This window comes from Mobula birostris, chromosome X (assembly GCF_030028105.1).
Source record: "Mobula birostris isolate sMobBir1 chromosome X, sMobBir1.hap1, whole genome shotgun sequence".
NCBI lineage: Eukaryota > Metazoa > Chordata > Chondrichthyes > Myliobatiformes > Myliobatidae > Mobula > Mobula birostris.
The window spans coordinates 62,201,311-62,215,333 of record NC_092402.1 but is presented as its reverse complement, the minus strand read 5'-3'; the positions used below and the strand labels follow the sequence as shown (position 1 = coordinate 62,215,333).

The following is a 14,023-nucleotide window of genomic DNA, read 5'->3' as shown; positions in this document are numbered from 1 at the left end:
AGCTGTTTCCCTCAGTTATGGCATTTAACAGTTTGGGTAAAGTAAAACCACTTATCTATGGTTTTTCCCAGTGGAAATGTAATTTTCCACAGGATTTTTTTCAGCCCATGTCCCCAATAAAAAAAGGGGAGACCTTAATTCTGGGGAATGAAACACTTTTGGCACTCTGTATCAGTATGGAACATTCAGGTCAGATAGCGGCAAGGTTACATGGAAAGTAAAGCTCCCTCTGATTTGTCTACAGCCTCAAGAGAGCACCTCATACTGTGCAAGGCATTGTTACGATTTTACATCCTAGTCCTTGAGTGATTTCTGAGTGAAATTGCCAGATTATCACCAAATTGGGCGACAGATTTACAGCTAATAGAAGCAGAATCATTTTATCAATTGACAATAAGGAGAGAAGGCGAAAAAGAACTAAAGAGTTTATCAGTGTAGGCTGGATTCAAATCCAAGTTTCAGGTCTGAAGTTTCTTTGTTATGCTATACACACCCCAAAAGCATAATTTTTACCCCTGCCCCCACCAAATTCTCCCCACTTCAACTTAGATTGGAATCATTTTCTTTTATATAATTTGGTGAAACTATTCAAATCAAGCTATCTAAAGGGTTAATGTACAGATTGCAATCTTTGGTTTTTTGCAACAAGTGCATCAAATACTTTGAACCATATTGGTTGGCCTTTCTTTTATAAATGTATGCCACGTCTATTCTTCCAGTCACTAGAGAGCAACATCTTTGCATCAGGCTCCTGAGTTTAGATCACTAAATTCAGGTCATGTCTTTCAGCTCAGACCCATGTTTTTATCAGCTAAGTGAGAAGGGAGCAGGCTTTTAGCAATGTAAACATGTGGAGCTGACATTTGGATTCTGGTCTCCCATGATCCAAACTGCAAAAGCACTAAGTGCCTTTGAGCTTCATGAATTAAGTCACATCATTGGAACAGAACGGTTTACAACTTACTTGTAGCTCTTTTCTATGACATAGCATGCTTTATGTCAATGGGAACAGCTCCTGCTTTGCATCAATTGAAACTGTGCAAATTCAGGGGGGAAAAGTGATCCAAAATGAGACCATTTGAAGAAGTGGGCAGAAACTCCTCAGGCTTGGATCCCAACCGCCATAAACAACAACTCATGCCAGCACATCTTCAAATGATCCCAGAGGGATCATTCATTTTTTTTTTTTTTTTTTTTAGGAATTACTTATTTTGACCCTTTTGACTTTCATCAACACTAAACTGAAGCCAGCACTTGGGTGCCAGCCAGGATACACAAAGCTTCATTTCCTGTATTCAGAGCTGGCAATGTAAGGTCCTGTTTCACTCTGAAGACCCAATACCTGGAGCACAAACATGTACTTCAAGTCTGGAGGAATGCTAAACGAAATCATTTAACTGAATAAATCAGCTCGCTTACCAGCAAGTGTTCAAGCCCTGGTGTTTAAATTATGCTGCAAGCTACTAGAATACAAATGCTTAATATACATTTTCCTAAATTTCAATCTAAATACAATTTAACGGCAATAATTACCATCTCTGCTAAAGTAACAGAGATAGGAGCTTAAGGTGAACAATTGTGGAATGGCACCCAACAGCATAATTTCAAGGAGGCTTGATCTTTTAATTGATCAGCATAGATATCAATGAAATTGATTAATTAGATGCCTGCAACAGTCTTCTCGCACTGGGGCTTTACAATCCTTGCATTAGAGAGATCTAGTCTATATATCGCGCCAGGCCAATATTCACCAGAACAACTTAAGCGCATGCATTATGCTGAATATAATTAAAGAGACAGTATCCTTTATAACATCTATTGTTAACTTATTTTTACTGAAAATGGAGAAAAGCTCAAAATGAGCAATACTAGCCCTTAAAATAAAATATCATGATTAGCATTATTTTTACCCTTTTGTTATAAAAATTTTCTTTATATTGTGAGTGCTGATGATGCAAGATTGCTTAAACAACAATCTAAGGGGGCTGCATGAATTAACCACAGGGAGTGTGGCTTGAAAATTTGGTTTGAAGACTGGAAATAGTTTGGACAACCATATCACTTGCAAGGGGCTACTAAGCTGAATGGTGCCAATTCAGCTTAGCAGCCCCTTTAGCATCAATGTCCTCTCATAGGGGAGGACAAACAATACTTGAGCTGTCTTTCCCCCACCCCCACAGAGAACACAGATTTGCATCAACCACACCCCATGACACCATTCGTGTTTTCAATGGAAAATATTTAAAATATAAAATTAATGTAAAATTAAATATCGATGCTAAAAATATGGACTTTTCAAACTATTTATCAAGCATGTAGGATAAAGCCATGATTTGCACCAAGAATGCAAATGGTATGCCAAATCCGTCTGTGAAGGCAGTGAGCTTTTTGAAAATTTGCAATTTAAAATCTTTCTTAAAAGCATATAGGTATCCGTTAGTCTTGTGAGACCATGGATTTGTGTCTTGCAAGGTTTCCAGGGTGCAGGCCTGGGCAAGGTTGTATGGAAGACCGGCAGTTGCCCATGCTGCAAGTCTCCCCTCTCCACACCACTGATGTTGTCCAAGGGAAGGGCACTAGGGTCGATATAGCTTGGCACCAGTGTCATCGCAGAGCAATGTGTGGTTAAGTGCCTTGCTCAAGGACACACATGCTGCCTCAGCTGAGGCTCAAACTAGCAACCTTCAGATCACTAGACAGACACCTTAACCAGTTGGCCACACGCCAACTTTAAAGCATAAGGGGAACTTATTAGCGAACTATTTTCAGTTAATTTATGACAGAATTTCAATGATTGAGCTAAATATCAGAATAATCCTAATAATATTATAAAATCTACCCTAATAGTTCAAATAATGCTTCTCTAACCCTAGAAATGTAAAATATTTTTAAAAATTCTTCAGGGCTTAGTATTTTAGGGATGCATGAGTGACCTGTGTCAATATAACCAAATTTTTGCTAAATGTCGACACACACTCGTCTTTGGAAACAGATAAAGGAAACTCAATACTTATTCCATAAATGCCCCTCAAAGCAAGTATTACTCCTTGCCTGCCAATGGTAAACAGTGGTGACAAAGCTAAGTGGTGCTAAAGACTCATAACAGGATCATTTTTTTTTGCACTCATGCCCATTCCCTCTTGCAACTAGAACTGCAAAATCAAAAATGGTTTAAGAACTGCAATTGTCCAATGGTACACTGAAAGAAGTTCCTCAATGTTTATGAGGTATAAAACTATTTCCAATGTCGAATGCAATCATGACATCAACTATAACACTACAAGCTGGCCTTTTGAAACAGGTCAGCTGTCTTCCTGATGTAATATGGCCTGCAAAGCACAGATTAAAAGGATACCATCTGTTTAATTTGCTCATTAATGCAAAACTGCTAGCTGTATTTATGCTTAAATCATTTCACATGCTCCATGCTTCAGATTTCAAGTGTTAGTGAGGCTATGCTGGCATGCTAGTTCTATAGATATAGACCTGAAGATACATGTTCATTAGGTGAGGGAGATCGATAAAGTGGGGAGTTGAATGCTGGTTGCAGGATTTCAGAAAATGCCTTAGGATGCAATCCTGAAGTGTCCCATTTCCACCCAAATAATTTGGAATTCATTTTTGATTTTTTTTTGATTTCTTGGTTACAGCATGGACTTCAGAGGCAAACTACACTGTGCAACATTAGTAATCTTGTGCTCATAATCGGAAGCTTCACTCAGTGCGCTTGTAGTTAGACATTTGGCTACAACACTGAAGCAGCTATCCTAGGAAAAGGAAATCAATGAATTCATCCTTCATTGGTTTTCTTCACAGCTAGTGTGTTAATGTCATTTGCTTCTCATTGTAGGAGGGCAGGCTTTTCTCTTCACTTTCATTGCTGACTTGTGCATGAGCAAGCACGTAGACTGTCTAGTTTTTATAATACAAAATTAAGGGAGAGTTAGTCCATGACACTCCATAGTCATAGAATAAAACAGCACAGAAACAGGCCCTTCAGCTCAGCTGGTCCATGGCATCCAAACTGCCCAACTAAGCTAGTCCCATTTGCTCATAATTGACCCATATCCCTCTAAACCAGGGGCTCCTAACCTGGGGTCCACGGGCCCCTCAGTTAATGGTAGGGTTGCCAAGGGGTGGGAACCCCTGCTCTCAACCTTTCCTATCCATGCAGTGGCCGCAGCACCTTTCAACTGTTGTTACTGCAGTCATCTCAACCACTCTGTCTAGCAGTTAATTCCATTCCTACCACCCCCTATGTGGTGAAGTTGCCCCAGAGGTCTCTTAAATCTCTCCCCTCATCTTAAATCTATGCCCTCTAGTTCTTGATTCCCTCACAATGGGTAAAATACTGGCTTTATTCATTCTATCCATGCCCTCACAATTTTATATACATCTCTAAGATCACCCCATAAGTCTCCTATTCTCCAGTGAACAGTTCTAGTCTGCCCAACTTCAGGCCCTCTTACATTTCTATTCAAAACAAGCGCCTCTAATGTTCTTTAGCATTATCTGAACATAAATTAGACAGTGGGTGAGTGTTTGGTAGAAGTGTTTCCTTTGGGTGGAAAAGGTTCCAGTTTTTCATCTTAGGTCATTTTCACAAAGGGATGTTTTTACAGGTTCCCAATTAAGCACGTTCACTTGTAGGTTACAATTTGGAACTGAGGAGAAGCAGATGTAGGTTCTATTGCACAAACCAACTTCCATTCCTAAAAGGCATCCTGTGTCAGGAAGGGCGGCATACATAAATGCGGAGAGGTTAGATAGACCGCCATGCCTAAACTGATCTACTCATTGACTTCCTTACACTGTCATCAGTAGCTGCCTTATCTATTATCACCTCAGGCAGTAGACGTCCACCAGGTAGGGTAGCTCCTGGGCCACCGATAAGTGAGACCACACCATTGCAGTCCACTGTGCTGTTCCTTTTCGGATTGACTGGGAGTACTGGAAACATTTTAGATGATTTGCTGGGTTGACTGTAGCCGCCATAACTGTTCCTCCTGTTGGGCTCCTTGTTCGGAACGAACAAAGAATTCTTCCGATTGCCATCCGTTTCTTCCACTGTGCTGTGTTCATCATCAGCAAATTCAGTTTCTGAGCTGGGCTCTTTCCGATCTCTTATACTGAAAATGCTGCTTTTGCTGTCAAACCTAGTTAGGTTTGGGGATCCCAAGATGCTCAGTTGAGACTGCAACAAGAAAATAAAAAAACAACAGCATGAGAATATTGATGCAAAAAAAATTATCAGGTACACTTGAGATGAAATATTTGCTTATCTGGGTAAGGGAAGTCATTTTTTTTTCTTCAAAATATTTAGAAGGCCTCTACTTTGAGCTTTTTATTCTTCTAGCAAAGACTCTTAGAATTTTAACCCTTTACTGGACCCACTCATGTGATTAATTAATTATTCAAATGATGGTCTGTACAAAGGTCTGATCATTACAGATGGGGCTAATTCTGCTCCTACACAATGACCTTGAGCATTCTTATTTCAGCAAAAGTCACAAAACCGTAAGATGAAACAAGGCTTTGGACTGACTTTTCTCCCCAACTCATGGGTACTGATGGTAACTGCAGTCGTCCCTACTATCATCAGTACAAAATGGAAATAAAACTTTCGAGCATCCAAAGACCCCCGCCGTCCAGGCAATACCATCATAACACAACTACCATCGTGCAGGAGGTACAGAAACTTGAGGTCCCACACCACCAATTTGAGGAACAGCTACCTCCCTTCAACCATTTGGCTCTTGAACTTACCTGCACAACCCTATTAGTTTAAGCAACACTAGGATCACTTTGCACTAAAATGGACTTTATTTTTCTTTAGTTCTAATTGTGTTCTTTCTTGTATAATTTGTTGTTCTTGTGAATGTTGTGTCTCTATTGCCATGTGCCTGCGATGCTGCTTCAAGTATGTTTTTCCATTGCATCTATGCACACATGCACTTGTGCAGCTGACATAAACCCGACTTTGATATTCTGTGGGGCTATGACTGACCCACAATGAAATGGCCAACTAGCCCATCACCTAGCTCCAAGAAATATGGTCACTCCTGTGTTCTCTCCTCTCTTATAAGCACTGGAAGAGGGGAGGCAGAAGAGGAGTCTATTTAATTACTTTTAACCTGTTAACCACCAAATTTCCAATCACTCTGAGATCAATTATATCACTTGATTATTAAGATCAACATTCACAGCACAACATTGGAATAAACTGAGACATCATTAGCAAGTTTCATGCAGGAACATGATGGCTATGGATGGAATTACTTTCTACATTTCAACCGGCTTAAAATCTCGTTAACTCCTTTGTTAAAATAACCATGAGAGATTGTGTGAGATGTGCACTCCCGGGAGTTTGAAACTACTCATATATTAGCATTCAGAATTTGTATGATAATCGATGCACAGAATTTCAAGGCCAAATTGGCCACTGCATTCAATTTATTTGTGCCATCAAAAGTTTTTATTTTTTTTTAATTTTTCCATTAATATACAAAAAGCTCATACATTTCCAGATTTGCAATAAAGGATGGAAAATCAGATAAAAATATAAACGTACTGCATTTAATTTGAACATAATGACATATTTCATGCTCTTGAGGTTTATATTCAAGATTGTTTAATGTCACTTCCAGTACACAAGTGTAAATGAGAATCCAATAGTTGTTACTCCGAATCTGATAAAGTGCAAAAATATACACAAAAACCATAAGATATGGGAGCAGAATTAGGCCATTCAGCCCATCGAGTCCATTCCCCCATTCCATCATGGCTGACTTATTATCCCTCTCAACCTCATTCTCTTGCCTTCTCCTTGTAACCTTGGACACCCCGACTAACCAAGAATCTATCAACCTCCGCTTTAAATATACTCAATGATTTAGCCTCCACACCCATCCATGGCAATGAATTCCACAGATTCACCATCTAACCCCCTCTTAAATATAGCCAATGAACCGGCCTCAACTGTTCCCTGTGGCAGAGAATTCCACAGATTCACTACTCTCTGTGTGAAGAAGTTTTCCCTAATCTCGGTCCTAAAAGGCTTCCCCTTTATCCTCAAACTGTGACCCCTCGTTCTGGACTTCCCCAACATTGGGAACAATCTTCCTGCATCTAGCCTGTCCAATCCCTTTAGGATTTTATACGTTTCAATCAGATCCCCCCTCAATCTTCTAAATTCCAACGAGTATAAGCCTAGTTCATTCAGCCTTTCATCATATGAAAGTCCTGCCATCCCAGGAATCAATCTGGTGAACCTTCTTTGTACTCCCTCTATGGCAAGAATGTCTTTCCTCAGATTAGGGGACCAAAACTGCACACAATACTCCAGGTGTGGTCTCACCAAGGCCTTGTACAACTGCAATAGTACCTCCCTGCTCCTGTACTCGAATCCTCTCGCTATAAATGCCAGCATACCATTTGCCTTTTTCACCACCTGCTGTACCTGCATGCCCACTTTCAATGACTGGTGTATAATGACACCCAGGTCTCGTTGCATCTCCCCTTTTCCTAATCGGCCACCATTCAGATAATAATCTGTTTTCCTGTTCTTGCCACCAAAGTGGATAACCTCACATTTATCCACATTAAATTGCATCTGCCATGAATTTGCCTACTCACCTAACCTATCCAAGTCACCCTGCATCCTCTTAGCATCCTCCTCACAGCTAACACTGCTGCCCAGCTTCGTGTCATCCGCAAACTTGGAGATGCTGCATTTAATTCCCTCATCCAAGTCATTAATATATACTGTAAACAACTGGGGTCCCAGCACTGAGCCTTGCGGTACCCCACTAGTCACTGCCTGCCATTCTGAAAAGGTCCCGTTTATTCCCACCTTCTGCTTTGGAGTGTGGAGAGGTGGGTTAGTGGCTCCTTGTTCTTTTTGTCTTGTTTATGTTATGGAAACTGTTGAAGCCTGTGACCTACAGTCTGGAAGTCAATCGAATGATCCAGCATTCTGTGTCTGGAGAGCTGCATTGTGGAGATCAGAGAGGAGAACCCAAAATGGACCAAGAACACAAGTGACTTGTGAAAAGAATCCAAAGATGGGACGTGGGGTCATGAGTAACTCCATCTCGAAGGGGCGAGGAAGACTGAAGCATTGAGGTGAATGTGGAGTGGGCCAACGACTGTCCCTGATGGAGGCCACTGGGTCGGCAGCATTCAGGCCTGGTCAGGCCACCAAGGTGAAGGCAGAGGGGGTCAGCGATCGCTCCCAACGGAGTCCACTGGGGAGTTTCGACCAGGCGTGAGTTCTGAGTTACGGAAAGATGCGATGTTCTGAGATCTATGTGATTCCTTCTTGTGGCTGATCGGCAGGTGGGTGATATTGTGTGTGTGTGTGTGTGTGTGTGTGTGTGTGTGTGTGTGTGTGTGTGTGTGTGTGTGTACGTACGCGGGGTGTCAAGGGTTTTTAATGCTGCTACTGTTCTTTTTGCAAGTGAGGGAGTCAGGGATCATTATTGACGCTGGTTGACGCTGTTTTTCTGTGGGGGGAAGGGTTAGGGATGTGTGTTATTGTCACTGCTGTTTTTTCTGAGAGTAAGGGGGTCAGGGATTGTATTGTCACTTCTTTTCTGCGGAGGAGGGATTTGGGATTTTGGGGGTCTGAAAGTTTTGTTTCTTTTTTATGTGGGGGGGGGGTTAGTTGATGCATGGTAACTCTGTATTTAATGGCTTTCTGGAGAAGACAAGCATCCAAGTTGTATTGTACGTGCATACTTTGACAACAAAATGAACCTTTGAACCTTTCAACAGCCCAGTTTGCTATGAAAACCAGCCACCCTTCTATTGACTATATTTCCTGCTGCCTTAGGAAAGCAGCCAACATAACCAAGGCATTCCATTCTAGAACATCTGAGACCCTTCCTTCGGTTACTCCTCCCTCACCACCCAAAGTCCTTCCACTTCACCTGTGAGTCTGTCAGGGTAATTTGTAACATATGGTGCTCCCTCCTCTACATCAGTAAGTCCCAATGCAATTTGAGGGAATCACTTCATCAAGCATCTTTCCTCCATCTGCTGCAGAAGGCAGGATGTCCTGGTGGCTACTCATTTAAATTCCACTTCCCATTCCCACAGCAACACGTCTGTCCACGGTCTCCTCGACTGTCACGACGAGGCCAAACTCGGGTTGGAGGAGCAACACTTTATATTCTGTCTGGGTAGCCTCCAACCTGATAGCATGAACATTGAGTTCTCTAACTTCCAGTAATTACTCCCCTGTCCCGCCTTCTCTTTCCCCCACCATTCCACATTCTGGTTAGACTCTCAACCCTTCTCTCCTTACCTGCCCATTACATTCCTCTGGTTCATCTCCTCCCCTTTCTTCCATGGTCCACTGCCCTCTCTTATTAGATTCATTCTTCTTCAGCCCTTTATCTTTTCCACTCATAACCTCCCAGCTTCCTACTTCATCCCCGTTCCCTCACCCACCTCCCCTTCACTTGGTCTCACCTATTACCTTCCAATTTGTACTCTTTCCCCTTCCCCCACCACCTTTTTCTGGCTTCTACTCCCTTTCTTTGCAGTCCTGAAGAGCCTCGGCCCAAAATGTCGACCATTTATTCCCCTTCATAGAAATTGCCCGACTTGTTGAGTTCCTCCAGCTGGGACAAAGGATGGCAGACGTGGCTCTCACCTGTGGAGATCGGCTGTAGAAGGTTCCCAACAAGGTCAGCAGGGAGGTTGCTGTCTGCGCTGGGCCTTGAACCAAGCAGCTCGTAGGGTGGGGGAGGAAGCAGAAAGCAGAAAGAGCCTCTTGCTGGATATGGAGCGGGCGAGAGGAGTTGAGCTGGAAGTCAGGAGCAGATGGGCAGTGACTTGGCCACCACTGCTGACCTGACAACTGGAGAGTGTAGTTGTTATGGGTTGTAACACTATGAATGTTGGGCACCACCTGACAACATCTGTTCCTGGCCAAAGACTACTGTTACCTCATCAAGTAATTGAAGAGAATACCCCAGTGCATGATGCAAACAAATGGGTATCGAACATAATCAAGGAACATTTTAACCCAGCACCTTCACAGAATTGAGAGTTCCAAGTTTGGTGCGAGTAACCAAGCAGAAGAGAACATGATTGGTTACTGAGCGGTTAGGCTGAAGACACTGGCCAAAAAAAGATGCAATTTGCCCACATTTCTGGATTTGGAGTGCAGGCTTGAAAATAGGAGAATTTGGGCAAAACTATTGGACTTAATAGCTACCATTACGAATAGAACATTTGAAAATGTGAAGCAGGTTCCCTTAGTACTTAAGTCCATTGCACTGTATGTTTCAAGGTACAGGTAGGGCATGCAGCCACAGAAAAGGGATTGGAACATCATCACCTCTTTACAACTGAAGAAGCTACAAGGAAAACTTAATCCTGTTGTCCAAAGGTGGGAAGGTGGCACTTCAGCACTTCATGTGAAAAGTGGCAAGGCAGGCCTTACTATTAACGTTATGGGGGCTGCCTAGCTTCAGACAGCCCATTTAAATTGAGCTGGTACTCCAAGAGTGACAGGGTAGGCCTCAGTGCAGAGCGATGCCTATCCCTGAAGAAAGTAAGTGTTAGCAAGGATGATAGGTCTTGGTGATCTCAGTGAAAGGTGACAAATGCAGAACAGTTTCACCAAAACTGAAAAATCAATGGAAAAACCAACAGCAGAATTGCAGGATGCAGAAAGCAAAATTAGAGAACTGAAAGCATTTATTGCATTAGTGCAGAAGATGGCAAGGTTCATACATTTAGTACTACGCTATTGACAGCATCTTTATTGTTGATTTCTCATACTGATACTGCATCAGGTCAGTCTCCTTTGGGGCAGGATGCGCTTTGGATACAGACCAATAGATGTTGAAGACTCTGGCATGGATTCTCCATGTTATGGGTCATCTTGTCTGTTGCCAGTGGAGATGGACAAATTTAGTAGTTGCCCAACAGTGAGAACTGGTAAACAAGGATAGAAATGTAATTCCCTAGGAGTTAACGAGTTTGTATAAGAAGGGCAGTGAGAAGATCTAGGAGCTACTGGCTTTGCTTAACCAGACCAGTGGTAAGTGGTAGCAGAGGGTAGCAGACACCAACAGAATCAACAAACTCATTCGTAAGGCCAGTGATGTTGTGGGGATGGAACTGGACTCTCTCACGGTGGTGTCTGAAAAGAGGATGCTGTCTAAGTTGTATGCCATCTTGGTCAATGTCTCCCATCTACTACATAATGTACTGGGTGGGCACAGGAGTACATTCAGCCAGAGACTCATTCCACTGAGATGCAACACAGAGCATCATAGGAAGTCATTCCTGCCTGTGGCCATCAAACTTTACAACTCCTCCCTTGGAGGGTCAGACACCCTGAGCCAATAGGCTGCTCCTGGACTTATTTCATAATTTACTGGCATAATTTACATACTACTATTTAACTATTTATGGTTCTATTACTATTTATTATTTATGGTGCAACTGTAACAAAAACCAATTTCCCCCGGGATCAATAAAGTATGACTATGACTATAAGATGAACTGTTGGGCAGGACTGTAGTGTTAATTAGGGCTCAATTTTGGTCATGGTCTGCAAGGAGTTTTTATGCTTTCCCCCTGACCATGTGGGTTTCCTCCAGGTGCTTCAGTTCCCTCCCACATCCCAAAGATGTACAGTTAGGATTAGTGAGTTGTGGGCATGCTATGTTGGCACCGGAAGCATAATGACATTTGCGGGCTGCCCAATACAATCTTCGCTGATTTAATTTGATGCAAACGACACATTGCACTGTATGTTTCAATGTATGTGACAGGTATCGTTAATCTTTAGTCTTTAAGAGCTGCTCACTGACACAGTCAGACAAAAGTTATAGGCTGGGACTCTAATAAAGCACAGAAGATGAGAAATAAGTGGTTATCACACCAGTATGCGACAGTGTGAGAAGGTATTATCTGGGATAAGTGTACTGTACAATAAAGGATGGACATGGTGATCTAGATTCAGACAGCAATGCACCAGCACAGATGAAGTTTGACAACACTCCATCTGAGGAATGTGAAACCTTGGCTAAGAGGCAGCTCAATGCATATCAGTCACTTCCCAGGCTACTGCAGTAGCACCTCTTAAATCTGTAAGCTTCATGCCAAGGACAAAAGGTACCACTTGAACACTATCACCTGCAAAGTCTCCAACCAGTCTCATAACATGCTGGCTTGAAGATACATAAATATTCCTTCAAAGTTGCTGCAGTTCAAATCCTGGAACTTCTAACCAAAGACAATGCACCATACCTATGCATACATGTACTTGTGCACATGACAATAAACTTGACTTTGAGAAGCTCTTTAATTAGAAGGACAAGGCAACAGTTAAAGACCGTCCCAACAAGCAATTAAGGGCAACTGTTGACCTTATCACCACTGCCCCAGAATATTGATTTTAAAAAGAATGTATATGCGTGAAGATGATTTTCCTGGGTTGGCATCCAAATGCAGTTTATTGCCTGGGTGGGGCAGAAAACAGGAAATTAGGGATGATGAAGCATTCAAAGGACATGGTGTGATACCTTGAGGTTCCCTGCATCCATGTGAGCTCCAAGCAAGAAATCCTCTTCTACTCCACCACCAGCTTAATAGCCTGAAGATATTTTTCAAGGATTATAGATTTTATTTTCTAAGATTATTGCGCTGCACATGACTGCAAGAAACTACAGAGTTGTGGACACAGCTCCATCCATCATAGAAACCAGCATCCCCTCTATGGACTTTGTACTTCTTGCTTCCTCAGTAAAGCGGCCAGTATAATCCAAGACCCCATCTACCCCAGACATTCTCTCTTCTCCCCTCTCCCATTGGATAGAAGATACAATAGCCTGAAAGCACACATCACCATGCTTTAAATATAGCTTCTATCCTGCTGTTATCAGACTCTTGAATGGACCTCTTGGCCTCACAATCTACCTCAACACGATCTTGCTCTTTTCACAAGCTTTTCAATTTATCTTAGTATATGTGACAATAATAAACCAATATCAAATTGCAGATTTTATAATTATTTATGCATGGGATGTGGATGGAGATTGTAATATTGGCACTGATAGCCCTTGAACTATGAAAACATTGAGTCAGTGTCATGGACAAAGGCCCTTCAGCCCAACCAGACCATCCCAACCGAGATTCCCATCTAAACAAGTCCAGTTTGTGCATGTTTGACTGATATTTCTCTAAACCAGGTGTTCCCAACCTTTTTTATGCCACGGACCGCAGGCTGGGAGTCCCTGCTCTAAATCTTTCCTATCCATGTACCTGTCTAAGTATGCTTCAAATGTTGTTAGTATACCTGCCTTTTAACCACTTCCTCTGGCAGCTCGTTTTATATATGAATCACTCTCTGGGTGGAAAACTTTGCCTCTTTGGTTCCTATTAAGTCTTTCCTCTTAAACTATACCCTCCAGTTCTCAATTCCTCAACCATGGGAAATAGACTGTACACATTCACCCATTGGTGGGTCGATTGTTGCATTATAGAGCACACAGCATCACCCAAATTTCCTTCCTCAAAGGATATTAGCAAACCAAATTGTTTTGCAACAATAACTCAAGTAATTCTTAGGTGTAGAGGCTAGTTTCTTATTAATTACAGATTTAATTAACTACTTGAATTTGAATTGCTAACTCACATCCCTGGACTATTGGTGCAGAACTTGTTCCTAATCCAGTAATTTAACCACAAGAAAATAAAAAAAAAAAAGAAAATGCAGATGCTCAGTTCTTCCATGTTGCTAGGACGAGATCAGTCATTATGATCTCAGAGTGGCTTGAAGATCTTAAAACACTAGTGTCTGTTAAACATCATTTTCAAAAAGGATGAATATAGCATCCAAACTATAGAGTTGCTCATCAGCCATTCGAACAAAAAAGTAGTGAATACAGCCCAGTCCATCTACACAGAGAAAGCAGCATCTATCATCAGGGACCCCCACCACCCAGGTCATGCTCTCTTCTCACTGCTGCCATCTGGAAGGTGGTACAGGAGCCTCAGG

General features: G+C 42.1%; 1 protein-coding gene across 1 annotated transcript in view; it reads right to left on the bottom strand.

Moving 5' to 3' along the window:
- The window catches only part of LOC140191801 (sodium channel protein type 8 subunit alpha-like), a 248,703-nt gene that overhangs the window by 107,356 nt on the left and 127,324 nt on the right, over positions 1-14,023 (bottom strand). Inside the window, exon 11 of the mRNA XM_072249577.1 lies at positions 8,410-8,448. Coding sequence (XP_072105678.1) covers positions 8,410-8,448 — 39 coding nt within the window. The remainder of the gene's footprint in view (positions 1-8,409; positions 8,449-14,023) is intronic.